This window comes from Pangasianodon hypophthalmus, chromosome 14 (assembly GCF_027358585.1).
Source record: "Pangasianodon hypophthalmus isolate fPanHyp1 chromosome 14, fPanHyp1.pri, whole genome shotgun sequence".
In the NCBI taxonomy this organism is placed as follows: Eukaryota; Metazoa; Chordata; class Actinopteri; order Siluriformes; family Pangasiidae; genus Pangasianodon; species Pangasianodon hypophthalmus.
In genome coordinates this window covers 24,414,905-24,429,380 of record NC_069723.1, presented here as the reverse complement: position 1 = coordinate 24,429,380, position 14,476 = coordinate 24,414,905, and the positions used below count along the sequence as shown (strand labels likewise).

At 43.5% G+C, this 14,476-nt stretch overlaps 1 protein-coding gene across 1 annotated transcript; it reads right to left on the bottom strand.

The window, feature by feature from the left end:
- Positions 1-2,724: 2,724 nt before the first annotated feature.
- stk25b (serine/threonine kinase 25b) lies at positions 2,725-13,987 on the bottom strand. Its single transcript, XM_026935029.3, has 11 exons — positions 13,066-13,987; positions 10,759-10,989; positions 9,453-9,509; positions 9,222-9,330; positions 8,312-8,469; positions 7,835-8,020; positions 7,609-7,754; positions 5,623-5,731; positions 5,028-5,099; positions 3,743-3,879; positions 2,725-3,006 (listed from the first exon to the last, which is right to left on the bottom strand). The coding sequence occupies exons 1-11, from the start codon at positions 13,090-13,092 to the stop codon at positions 2,961-2,963; spliced, it is 1,278 nt and encodes a 425-aa protein (XP_026790830.1). The 5' UTR covers positions 13,093-13,987; the 3' UTR covers positions 2,725-2,960.
- Between the last annotated feature and the right edge of the window lie 489 nt (positions 13,988-14,476).

Below are 14,476 nucleotides of genomic sequence, written 5' to 3'. Positions count from 1 at the left end.
GTTTGTTGTGTGGATTCAGAAATATTTTCCTGAGCTTTTTTTTTTTCACACCTGATGTTCTCACAGTGACGCCTCAGTCACACCAGGACGTGGCTGCAGTTCTTTAAATTCCACCTGAACGCCATTTTGAACAAACTACAGCATTAATCTAGGAATAATAATTAACTAATGTAAATATTAATACCAAAGAAGTGACTAATAATTGCCTTGAATCATCTCTACATTTTTATCCTCAGTAAGTTCCAGAAATTATGAATATACCTGAATATGTAAATTCATGTATATACATGTATATTGATGTAAAACCACCCTGTCCTCCTGCTGTCTCAAAAAAACCTAACCAGTTAACTAGCTGATATTAAACTAGCTAACCAGTTAACTAGCTGGTAATAAACTAATCGGTTTGCTGTTATTAAACTAGCTAACCAGTTAACTAGGTGCTATTAAACTGGCTAATCAGTTTGCTGACTTATTAAACTAGCTAACCAGTTAACTAGCCAATACTAAACTACCTAACCAGTTAATTAGCTGATATTAAACTAACTAATCAGTTTGCTGACTGTTATTAAACTAGCTAATCGGTTTGCTGTTATTAAACTAGCTAACCAGTTAACTAGCCAATATTAAACTAGCTAACCAGTTAATTGGCTGATATTAAACTAACTAATCAGTTTGCTGACTGTTATTAAACTAGCTAATCGGTTTGCTGTTATTAAACTAGCTAACCAGTTAACTAGCCAATATTGAACTAGCTAACCAGTTAATTAGCTGATATTAAACTAACTAATCAGTTTGCTGACTGTTGTTAATCTAGCTAATCGGTTTGCTGTTATTAAACTAGCTAACCAGTTAACTAGTTGCTATTAAACTAGGTAACTGGTTTGCTGTTATTAAACTAGCTAACCAGTTAACTAGGTGCTATCGAACTAGCTAACCAGTTAACTAGCTGCTATTAAACTAGGTAACCGGTTGGCTGTTATTAAACTAGCTGGGATGTTTGGATGTTGGTGGTGGTGTGACTGGCCGCTTCATGTCTCTGCTAATCGGAACAACTAGTGAGACAGCGAGCCTCGTGATGTGCACACGCCGCCATCTTGGTCTTCAGCGCACCATCATTCTATTTATTGCATTTACCTTCACTGGCACTGGCACTGGCATTACTGATACACGTCACACTGCTCACCTTTACACTGCTAACCTCCTGCACCAGAACCTTGTTTCCTCATTTACCTCGTTTGATATTTGCACTGCTGGTTGGATGTGAACTGCGTTTCGTCTCTGTACTCGTCTTCTGACAACGACAATAAAGTTTAACCTTGTACCCGTGTTACCTTCTGGTTCTCCCTTTAGTTATGCTGTCATAGCTAGTATTACTAGTCCCTGCATACTACCACTCTGCACACTATATACATATTATTACACCATTACACGACAAGAGCACGCCTAATAACCTGTGCTCTCTCCCCCTCCCTTCTCTCTCTCTTCTCTCTCTCCCTCCTTTCTCTCTCTCCCACCTTCTCTCTCTCCCACCTTCTCTCTCTCCTTTCTCTCTCTCCCTCCCTTCTCTCTCTTCTCTCTCTCCCTCCCCACGTTCTCTCTCTCCCACCTTCTCTCTCTCCCTCTCTCCCTTCTCTCTCTCCTTTCTCTCTCTCTCTCCCTTCTCTCTCCCTCCCTTCTCTCTCTCCTTTCTCTCTCTCTCTCCCTTCTCTCTCCCTCCCTTCTCTCTCCCTTCTCTCTCTCCCTTCTCTCTCCTTTCTCTCTCTCCTTTCTCTCTCTCTCCCTTCTCCCTCCCCCTTTTCTCTCTCTGCCCCCTTTCTCTCCCTCTCTCCACCCCCCCCCCCCCCCTTCTCTCTCTCTCTCTCTCTCTCTCTCTCTCCAGATCAGTGAGATTACTGAGGATGGAAGCACCAAGAAACCATGAAGTCGGCTGTGGATGTTCTTCCTGACAACTGCAATCGCTATGAACAGTTTCCACTCAAGTCTCCATCACTGAACAGTTAATAACTTCAGTTCGATACAACAGACTTTAAGTTAAAACTATAATGATATGAATTCAGACATTCACTTCCTGTTAACACAAATTGCACTTTCTGTCCATTAGAAGGGAATGATTTATAATCGCACTATCGGGTGTCACTCAGATGAGGATGGGTTTCTTCTGAGTCTGGTTCCTCTCGAGGTTTCTTCCTCATATCGTCTCAGGGAGTTTTTCCTCACCGCCGTCACCTCTGGCTCGCTCATTAGGGATAAATTCATACATTTCTGTAAAGCTGCTTTGTCCTTGTTAAAAGCGCTATATAAATAAAAATTTAATTGAAATGTTTAGCTAAATAGCAATTAGGTAACTGCTATTAAACTAGCTAAGTCTTTAGCTAAGTAGTGGTTAGCTAGCTGCTATTAAAGTATAAATAGCTGATAAATAAGCTATCCAGTTAAATAACTGCTATTAAACTAGCTCGCTGGTTAGCGAAATAACAATTATTTAGCTAAAATTAAACTAAGCTAGTTAGAAGATGGTCATTAAACTAGCTAGACCATTAGCTAAATATCAGATAGCTAGCAGCTGATAAAGTAGCTAACAAGTTATATCACTGCTATTAGGTGGAGGCCACACCTCCACACCTCCTGCTCTGTGATTGACAGGTAGAGAGCTCACTCAGCAGTAGTAAATTGTAAACAATAATTTGGAAATTCAGAGTTAGAATAAAGGTCGGAGGCAGAATGTAGATGTGTGTGAGGTTTTATGAGGATTTGGGTGTAAGGGGTGTAACAGGTGAACACAGCTCAGTGGCATGGCTTTGTCTCTTAAATATCTCCGCTCTATAAAGAACCTGTAAAAATATTTCATTACAACTCATTAAAACATCTGCACGGTGGAGACAACGGGAACACGGGGTGCACCAGGGGGTCATGAGCAGGCGGGCAGGGGTCAGAGGTCAAGGCCGGGGTCAGGAGGGGCTTCACCGTGACGACGGGGTCGTGTTTCCGTTGCTGTTCAGTGCAAACCTGAGGAGGGGAAAAAAAAAAAAAAACAGGAAGTGACTAAGCACAAAGTTCCACTAATTTTTCATAATAATAATAATCTCAGTCACCTGTACCACAGCGCTGCTGAGTTCTGGACTCTGATTGGTCAGAAGGTGTTGATTAATTCTCTATAACAGCAGCTCTGACAGTAGCGCAGGTTTATATTAATGCGCTCGCTGTAATACGTTTTCGTTTCCATAGCAACAGCTCATTCACAGGGACGTGTACAGCAGACGCTCCACATAAATGAATTAAAACCGTGTAATCTTTGATATGGTGAATTATTTAGCATTTATGGAAGGAGTCTCCAGTGTCAGTGCTAACAGTCAGAGGTAAAGCTCTAACTGTAAATTTTCCGACATCTTCAGGACAGAGGAGTTTAGGCTTCTTTGCGGTTTCTCTGCGTCGTTTTGAGAGAGAAGAAAGCGAGGCTGGTGAGGGAACGACTGTTTATAGCTGCTATAACGTAAGTGAGAAATGTTGGTCTATAATAAATAAGAAATCGTAAATGTTGGTGAGTTGCTGTGGTGTAAGGGGAATAAAACACTCAGGGACGTGCTGTTAGAGGAAATGAATCAGCGTCAGAGTGGTAACAGTAACTGCGCTTCATCACACCACTCCGTCACTCAGCATTTTACTGTAGCAGCGACACTGTTCACTGTTACCGATACAATTTATATAAAGGGCGCCAATATTTATGGAGTGGAGTGGAACTCACCGACACACTCTCTCCATCACGTGTGTGACCAGCAGGTCTGAGATGCCGGGACACGACTCCTCGGCCAGGTTAAAGGCGTTCTCCAGCTCCTCTATGGCCCCGATTCCTCCACCGCTCGCCCTCCGCTTCTCCTTTAACTACACACGCGCACACACGCGCACACACACACGCGCACACACACGCGCACACACACGCGCACACACACGCGCACACACACGCGCACACACACACACACGAATTAATGAGCCGAGACGTGTTCAGCATCAGAAGCTTCTTTACTTCTGCACTGGAGCTACTGAGAACTACTGCGAAGCTAATGCGAGTCTAACACGAGGCTAATGCGAGGCTCATTCGAAGCTAATGCAAGGCTAATGCGAGGCTACAGTGAGGCTAATGTGAGACTCATTCGAAGCTAATGCGAGGCTAATGCAAAGCTAATGCGAGGCTAATGCAAAGCTAGTGTGAAGCTAATGCGAGGATAATGCAAGGCTAACGCGAGGCTACTGCGAAGCTAACGCGAGGCTACTGCGAAGCTAATGCGAGGCTACTGCGAAGCTAATGCGAGGCTACTGCGAAGCTAATGCGAGGCTACTGCGAGGCTCATGCGCAGCTAATGCAAGGCTAACGCGAGACTCATTCGAAGCTAATGCAAGACTCATTTGAAACTAATACGAGGCTAATGTGAAGCTAATGCGAAGCTACTGTGAGGCTAATCCAAAGCTAATGCGAAGCTAATGCGAGGCTACTGCGGCTAACAAGAAATGGAAGTTTATAGCTACCAGTTTAGCACGGTGCACTAAATTAGTTATCTTATTTCTCTATTAATTTGTTAATTAGTTTGTTAATTTTTTAATATTTTTCCAATTATTTGTATTTATATTCTATTTTATAATATAACTGGTTTTTATTTTTAGCTTTTGGACGATAGGTTGAGTTTTAGTTGTTCATTATTTAAAAATATAAAATGATGACATGATTGCTTATGCCACTTAACTATGCATAGCTTTTTTTTAAAAAGGGGGCGTGGCCTAAACTTTTAAACTTATGTATGATTAGAAATGCATGTTTGATTTGCATATTTTTAATAGCGACTATGAAGGCAGTGTAAGCTGCGTTACAGCGGCGAGTGTGTGATGGTTTAGACGTGCAGTTTACACAATGCTAACTGGTAGCCATTAGCTTTCATGATGTGTTAGCGACATTAGCCTGGTAGCTCCGGTGTTATGGCTGTTTCAGATCCGGCGTTTGAGTCTGATATTAAGATGGAGGTGTAGATGAGTGTTACCTCTCTGAAAATGGGTGAGACGAGTGCAGACAGACACTGAGACCTCGGCTGCCTCTTCACCGTCTCCGCCGCCTGCGTGGAGAATCAGTCACATCATACCAGCTTCCTGAACCGCTTTATTTATTCAGGGATATACAGGATTTTACAGCTGTCGTGTGTGTGTGTGTGTGTGTTATCCCTTTTAGTGAGTGTGTGACGTAATCACTTTTACGTCATCTTCATAAACTCAGAAACTCAAAACTGTGAATCATCTGAATCCTTACTTTCACTTTGGGAAGTGGTCACGATAAGATATTTGAGCGCTAGCGAGTTTTTTTGTTTGGACTCTCAGCTGCCCCCTAGTGGACAGAGCTGATAATACTTCAGACATACAAAACGTACGCAGGCAAGTGTGTGTGTGTGTGTGAGAACAATGCTGTCTGGCCATTAAGGACAGTAAGGAACTGAGACACAGGAAGGCTTAAAGCCCGGCCTTTCGGTGCTAATTTGGGGGAAATGACACATATTTGTATCGCGTCTGAATCGGCCAATCAAATCACTCCCCGTTTAGCTTACTGAGCCTAAAACTAAAGACAAGCGTGAGGTCGTGTCTCACCTCCGAGTCTGTGTTAGTGTAGTCTTTCTGTAGTTTATTCATGGAGCTGGGACGCACTGTGGGGAACGTCCACATAGGACACTGGTCCCTCTCGTCACCGTCTCCGTCCCTGTTCACGAGAGAAAAGAGGAGAAGCAGGACTTGGCGTAAAATCTCCTCGAAAACTAGATCAGACTTAAATACCAACTCGATACATAACATAAATAAATATGCACAGACTGATGGGCAAGTTCAAAACTTACTCAGTACATTCACTTAATATCAACACGACGCTACGCTACACGATGCTACGCTACACGATGCTACGCTACGCTACACGATGCTACGCTACGCTACATGATGCTACGCTACACGCCAAAAAAGTGATTTGAAGTAAAGAAATATGAAATGAAATAAGACAAAATTCAGCACACCATCATGATGGAGGCGACAGAGTCAGTGACGGTATTTCCCTCTAAAGCTGTGTGTGGACAGACGGATGGAGGAAACTTAGTGGATGGACAGATTAATTGACAAAGACAGATAGGTTCATGGATGAAAGAATCAAAGCGTAAATGAACAGATGGATAGACGCATGACTGAACGATCAGTGAATATACAAATATATATGATATTTAAGATATATCAATAGGTGGACAGATTTACTGATGGATGGGTGGATGGATGGATGAATATGTGGATGGATATATGAATATGCAGATGGGTGGATGGATGGATAGATGGATTTATGAATATGTGGCTGGGTGGATGGATGGATAGATGGATTTATGAATACGTTGAAGGGTGGATGGATGGATGGATGGATGAATATGCAGATGGGTGGATGGATGGATATATGAATATGCAGATGGGTGGATGGATGGATTGATGGATGAATATGCAGATGGGTGGATGGATGGACAGATGGATCTATGAATACGTTGAAGGGTGGATGGATGGATGGATGAATATGCGGATGGATATATGAATATGCAGATGGGTGGATGGATGGATAGATGGATTTATGAATACGTGGAAGGGTGGATGGATGGATGGATGGCTGGATGGATGAATATGCGGATGGATATATGAATATGTGGAAGGGTGGATGGATGGATAGATGGATTTATGAATATGTGGCTGGCTGGATGGATGGATGGATATATGAATATGCAGATGGGTGGATGGATGGATATATGAATATGTGGATGGGTGGATGGATGGATATATGAATATGTGGATGGGTGGATGGATGGATATATGAATATGTGGATGGGTGGATGGATGGATATATGAATATGCAGATGGGTGGATGGATGGATATATGAATATGTGGATGGGTGGATGGATGGATATATGAATCTGTGGACGAATATATGAATATGCAGTTGGGTGGATGGATGGATGAATATGTGGGTGGATGGATGGATGGATGGATGGATATATGAATATGTGGATGGATGGATGGATGGATATATGAATATGTGGATGGATGGATGTATGTATATATGAATAGGTCATAGGACTGATGAGTCAGTGGGTGGATGGACAGATGAATGGATATATAGGTAGGTGAATGGATGGACAGACATGAACAGGTGGATGGATGAATGGATGAGTGGATGAATGGATGAGTGGATGGAGGGACAGGTGGATCAATGGGCCAAGAGGTAGATTGATGGACAGATGTATGTTTGGATTAATGGATGGATGAATGGATGGATCAGTGGATGGGTATATGGATAGGTGTGTAAATGGATGGACAGATTGTTTGGATGAATGGATGGATGGATGGATGGAGAGGTATATAAATAGGTGGGTGGGTCAAACAGAGGTGGATTAATGGATGGATGGGTGAATGGGTCAATGGTTGGATGCATAGATGAATGAATGGATCAATCAATCTATGAACAGCTGAGTAGACAGACAGATGAACGAACGAATGGACGGACAGATGGACAGATGAACGGACGGACGGACGAACGGATGGACGGACAGTTGGCGTACATGTCCGAGTCGTCGGAGCTGGACTCCTCTCCGTGGCCCTCAGATTTCCAGCGGCGGTAGCGGTCGATCAGCTCCGTCAGGTACGACGTCTTCTTGGTGTAGCGTGTGATGAACTTGTGTTTCAGCAGCTCTTTAGCTGTGGGTCTCTGTGTGAGAGGAGGAATATTCTCTGTAGCGTCTGCGTACCACTGAACACCAGGAAACCTGCTCCTGCGTGAATACTTACGAATCGCGGGTCTTTATTCAGACACGCCTCCACAAACTCTTTGAAGGGTTTGCTGTAGGAGCCCTCCAGCGTAGGGGGCGTGTTTTTAGGGATGTGGAAGAGCACACGCATGGGGTGCAGGTCCGAGTTCGGCGGCTCTCCTTTAGCCAGCTCGATGGCTGTGATGCCCAGCGACCAGATATCAGCCTGCACATGAAGAGAGGAGTTTAACCTTCAGAGCGCTGCGTTGTTCAGCGCGTACACACGTATATTTCTCTAAATCAGTGTGAGCACGCGCCACGACGAGCTCTGCGTCTACAGATTACATTTCACTCTTATTTTACTGCTACAGCTTTATCACCATTTGTTGTTTCATAATACAAATACTAATTTTAAAAAAATTTAGTTCTACTGTAACCAAAGCGACCCAAATACACCTCATGTAGAATGTGTGTGCGTGTGGGCGGAGCCGTTGACCCGAATCGACCTTTGACCCACCTTGAAGTCGTAGGACGACTGTTTGATGACCTCCGGGGCCATCCAGAACGGAGTTCCCACAAACGTGTTCCTCTTAATCTGTGTGTCTGTGAGCTGACCGGCTACGCCGAAGTCCGCCAGCTTCACGTCCCCCTGCTCAGACAGCAGCACGTTGGCAGCTGTGAGACACACACACACACACACACACACACACACACACACACAGATAAGCTAGTGTGTGTTACAAGGCTTTTACACATTAAAGCCCACAGGTTGTGCTGAATTTCTGAATTTAGTTCCCCTTCATGCACGATAACAAAAGAACCAAACAGAGGCATGTGGGCGGAGCTAGAAATGCTGCAGATCACTGATTGGTCAAACACACGGACCGCACGTCCTCATTTCCCACGGTGGATTTAGGGACCTGTCCCGTCACTGTAGTGGCCTTAGTACACAGTACAAGAAGTGACTGTGTTTTTTGTTGCAGTTTGCACTCAAACATCTTCTTAAAGTATTAAAAATATTGGCACCCGTCTTCATTTAGTGGTACCATACACACAACTTAAAACCAGGTGTCTGGAGATGGTGTTTTTATTATTATTATTATTATTTTAGGAGTAAAACGTTGAGACGTTTGCGAGGTTTCTTCTGCTCCAGGCTGCATGTACAGACATTTCATCCTTTTCCTTCATCTCCGCTAACGAGTGTGTTTGTTTGGTTTGCCACATTTCACAAGCCAATCAAATTCTTAAATCCCGCCCACTCAAACATTTCCGATGTTTAACTTGGACACATGCCATTTACGTTACATCCCAGTGCCAGCTGATGTTAGGTAAAAACTGCGACCGCCATTTTTTTATTCTGTAACTAAAATGACAGCGCATGAACACTTTCGTTTGTACGTCACCACGTGTGTGTTCACGAGCGTCACCTTTAATATCGCGATGAATCTTCCTTTCCGAGTGTAAATACTCCAGACCCTTCAGAATTTCCCTAAGAATAGTGGCGATGTAGGTCTCCTCCAACGGCCCAGGGCGGAGCTGCAAAACACACACACACACACACACGTTCACAAGGACAAGTTCAGTCTCTTATTTTATATCCTACTTTTATTTTTGCAGTTTCTATATAAAGACAAAAAAATCTTTTTCTTTTTACTTACAAGATCTAAAGCAGATCCTCCTCCCAAATATTCCATAATGATCCACAGTTTAGTTCCCTGTAAAAACACACACACACACACACACACACACATTACAGACATTTTGCTATTTGCACTTCTAGTTACTGCATTTCAATGGCTCTGTACTTGTACTCTGCACAATGACAATAAAGTTGAATCTAATCTAATCTAAAATATCAGAATATCAACAATCTCGCCTTGTTCACATCTGTTCACCCGAGTCGGGGAAAAATCTGGACTTTTAGATCAGTTTCGCACTACACAGTAACGATGTGTCATTTGCGAAAGAGTCGACTCTTTGAGCCGAATCATTTAGCTGAACATTGAGAGTCGACTTTTTTGTAGATGCAGAGAGTTAGTATATTTCATCCTGAATATGTTAATGGAAATGAATCTTTTTAGTGAAGCACAGACACATGATAACAACGATTACAACAATTTAAATAGATCTTTATAAATGTAATGTTAATTTGTTCATTAGATGGTAGAGTAAGAATTTATTAAACAATTCCAGACATAGTGTGTCAATCAGGAACAATCACTGGTCAAAATATCTCCAGTTTAGGGGAAAATAAAAGTCAGTGAATTATTTGGGATTCAAATGAGTTGACTCTTACTAGTGAATCAAATGATCTGAGTAAATGGAGTCGAAATTCCCATCACTACTGTACAGAAATGAACAAAACATTGGCTGAGCAGCGTGTAGAAAGGGGCGGGGCTTACAAAATATTCCTAAAACTATTCCTACAATTAAATCTTAATTTTTTTTAAAATCATGAAATCACCTGAGCACATTGCTTAATAAACGGTTTAAAAATAATATTATAACTGATTTAATAATAATAGAAATAACTAGTTTTGTTTGTGTTGTATCTCGCACTTATTTTATTGTTTTATTTATTTATTTATTTATTTATTTATTTTTCCTTCATTGCACCAGAGATATGTTGAATATGCAGAATATGTCGATTTCTTGCAGCGCTCTGGCTCAGGGCGTGCCTCACGGGTCAATCTATTAGCCTGAATAAAATACAATAATATAAAATAAAATTAATACAAAAATAAAAAAACTTTAAAAACTTTAATAAATAAATATAATTAAATTTTAAAAATAAAAAGTTTGCATCACGTCCTGCAGTCGGGGTCCGGACTAAAAAAAGTCTCGTTCCATGTGATGAATGAGCGAGAACACTATTTAGCGTTTGAGACACAGCCGATTTCTGTAGATACATTTTAGCTCACTAATGTAGCACCGCTCTGTGTGTGTGTGTGTGTGTGTGCGCACCTTGAGATAGGAGCCATAGTACTTCGTGACGAAGGGGCTGTCACACTGGCTCAGGACGGTGATCTCCTGCTGGATGTCCTCGATCTCGTCCTCGGCCTCCTCCAGGTCGATGATCTTGATGGCCACCACCTCTTTACTGCGGTTGTTGATGCCTTTGTAGACTTCACCGAATGAACCCTTCCCAATTCGCTCCTGCTTAGTGAAGTACTCCTCTGGGTCCAGACGAACGTTCTGCACACACACGCGCACACACACACACACACACACACACACACACACACACACACACGAATAAGAGGCAGGTGTTCCATTCTGCAGTGATCCTGTACCCTACTACCATCAGAACTCTGAAGGGTCCCTTTGTAGGTCCCTTTGTAACAGCCATTTGGAACACAGCATTTTTCAAATCTGAGGTACTTTATATTATAGCAGTTGGGATATCTACACACTCTTGCACCCTCTTACACCCTGCTACACCCACCTTCACCCTCCTACAACCTCTTGTAACCTCCTGCACCCTCCTACACCCTCCTGTACCCTCCTGCACCCTCTTTGTGCCCTCCTGCACCCTTTTACTCCCTCTTACATCCTCTTACATCCTCTTGTGCTCTCTTGTGCTCTCCTACACCCTCTTGTACCATCTTGTACCCTCCTGCACCCTCCTACACCCTCCTACACCCTCCTACACCCTCCTACACCCTCTTACACGCTCTTACACCCTCTTACACCCTCTTTGTGCCCTCTTGCACCCTCTTACATCCTCTTACATCCTCTTGTGCTCTCCTGTGCTCTCCTACACCCTCTTGTACCATCTTGTACCCTCCTGCACCCTCCTACACCCTTTTTTGCCCTCTGGCACCCTTTTACTCCCTCTTGCTCCTGCTTACACCCTACGCCTGGCTCCTACACACTATCTAGTGCACTACATGTCCGATAGGAACTCATTTTGGATTCAGAAAGTTACTTTCTAAAATAGTGACTTCACAGAGTTTTAAAAAACTTGCTTTTGCACTCGATGTCCACCCTATCTAGTGCACTACATTTTAAGCCAGCTGGCATTCAGCACCTTATATACAGACTAAACAACCTTTCTACTGCACTGTTTATCCAATCATGAGCATTTCAGTGGCCTACACCCTACAGAGTGCACTATGCATCTAATATGAAGCTATTTGCACTACTCAGGGTATGAAACAATGGCCTAGCGTTATATATAAAACCTTCCTCCACACACAGGGTACACATCAATGCCGTCTACACCCTATGTAGTGCACTCTATGTTTAATAGGTAGCAATCCAGGACTTTTGGGCTGCACAGGGAATGAAGAATGGTCCCTACACCCTAAATAGTGCACTGTGAGCCATACAATCTACACTACTCCCTAGATACACTATGTAGTGCACTATATGTCCAAAAGGAAGACATTCAGGACCTAAATAGCTAAATAAGGTACAAAAGTAATGAGTTCAAATCCCCTATGTAGTGCACTATTTATCCAAAAGGGAGCACATGACATGCAGCACCTTACTCCCTATGTTAGTGCACTAGATAGGGTGTAAAATTATGGCTGGTGAACTATATATCTAATAACAAGCTGTTTGGGATTCTGCACCTGACAGGAGTTATACAGTTATACATATTCAGAGCCGTATTCACTACATACGGTATGAGAGAATGGCTCCTGGACCCTAAATAGTGCACTACAAACCATACCAAGCTCAGCAACCTCGCAGTGAAGTGCACTAGATGTCCACTCCGGGCTTTAGTTCCCTCCTGTCTACGTCCTACCTTCTCAATAGTGCACTACGGGAAGTCACATGACACACTCCTTATATTAGTGCACTAGATAGGATGTAAAATGATGAAAGTGTCACTTCTGCACCCTATCTAGTGCACTTTTTTAAAGATCAAGAAGACATTTGAGACACTAAACCGTATTGTCCTTATAAACACACTACATAGTGATGATTAAATGATGGCTAGTGCACTATATAGGGTATCAAATGCTGCCGTTTACACCCTATGTAGTGCACTACATGTCCAATAAGCAAGACATTCAGGACACAGCACCCTATGTAGTGCACTACATGTCCATTAGGAAAGCTACATGACACACTTCCTATGTTAGTGCACTAGATAGGATGTAAAATGATGAAACTGAAATGCTGTCACTTCATTAGATCAGGAAGACATTTGAGGCACTGAACCTTATTGTCTTTATAGACACACTACATAGTGACGGATACATGATGGCTAGTGCACTGTATGAGTGATAGAGAGAGTGATTTGGGACGGAGCCCGTTTACCTGGTTGATGGCCCGGAGGTGCGCCATGCTGAAGGCTCAGGGCAGCTTTCAGCCCTTTATTCCCTCAAATACACCAGTGTGCAGCAGTGTAGTGTCCAGCGTTTTAGCCCTGCAGCCTGAGAGAGGCAGAGAGAGGCAGAGAGAGAGAGGGAGGCAGAGGGAGAGAGGGAGAGAGAGAGGGAGCGAGAGAGGCAGAGAGAGAGGGAGAGAGAGAGAGAGAGGCGGAGAGAGAGGCAGAGAGGGAGAGAGAAAGAGAGGCAGAGAGAGGTAAAGAGAAGGAGGGAGAGTCAGAGAGAGAGAGGCAGACAGAGGCAGAGAGAGTCAGTGAGAGTCTGAGAGAGAATCATTGAGAGGCAAAGAGAGGCAGACAGAGGCAGAAACAGAGGCAGAGAGAGAGTCAGAGAGAGGCAGAGACAGAGGCAGAGAGTCAGAGAGAGGCAGAGACAGAGGTAGAGACAGAGGCAGAAACAGAGGCAGAGAGGGTCAGTGAGAGGCAGAGACAGAGTCAGAGAGAGAGGTAGAGAGAGTCAGAGCCAGAGGCAGAGGCAGAGGCAGAGAGAGAGGCAGAGAGGGTCAGTGAGAGGCAGAGACAGAGGTAGAGAGAGTCAGAGCCAGAAACAGAGGTAGAGAGAGACAGAGGCAGAGGCAGACAGAGGCAGAGAGGCGCAGAGAGAGGCGCAGAGAGAGCCGCAGCTCCAGCAGCACAGTCGCCTCTCCGCCGTGTTTTCGGCCTCCGCTCTCTTTCTGTCCAAACCCGGCGATATTCACGCGCTCAGGTGTCCTTTAACTCCATGAACGGCGGCGCTCCAGCACACTGTCAGTGTCCTCAGACGTTATAAGCCGTTATAGCGCGTCGGGGCGAGTCCTCGCTCAGCCTTGTTGCTTTGCGGCTTACGTGAGGACAAAAAAAAATAACAGTGCGGAAAGACGCGCATGCGCAGAACGGCGCTGGTGAGAGAAGACGCGCATGCGCAGTCGAGTGAGGTTTGTGGGAGTTGGAGTTCCTGAGAGAAGAGTCCTTTCCTTCGCAGTAAAATGACTGATTTATTTGTTTGTTTGTTTGTTTAAAATGTGTAGAATAATGAAAGTGAGTTTCAGATTTACAGTGTAAATTTGTTTTGGTTTGAGAGAAATTAATCAAGAATGATTTAAATGACAGACTTCATACTCTACACATATCATCATGCACATGTTTCCTTTTTTTTATCATGTGCAAGTTTTAAAACATCATCAACAATGCTGTACAATTTCACTGAAACTGAAAAACACGTCCTGGCACACTGAAAAAAAAATACTCTGTAGACTTACAGCTTCAACAGGAAATTAGATGTTAAACTCTCATGCATTCCTTCATCACTGTGACATGACTCTGAGGCTGGCTTGGAAAATATTAAATCATTTAAAAAGCTCA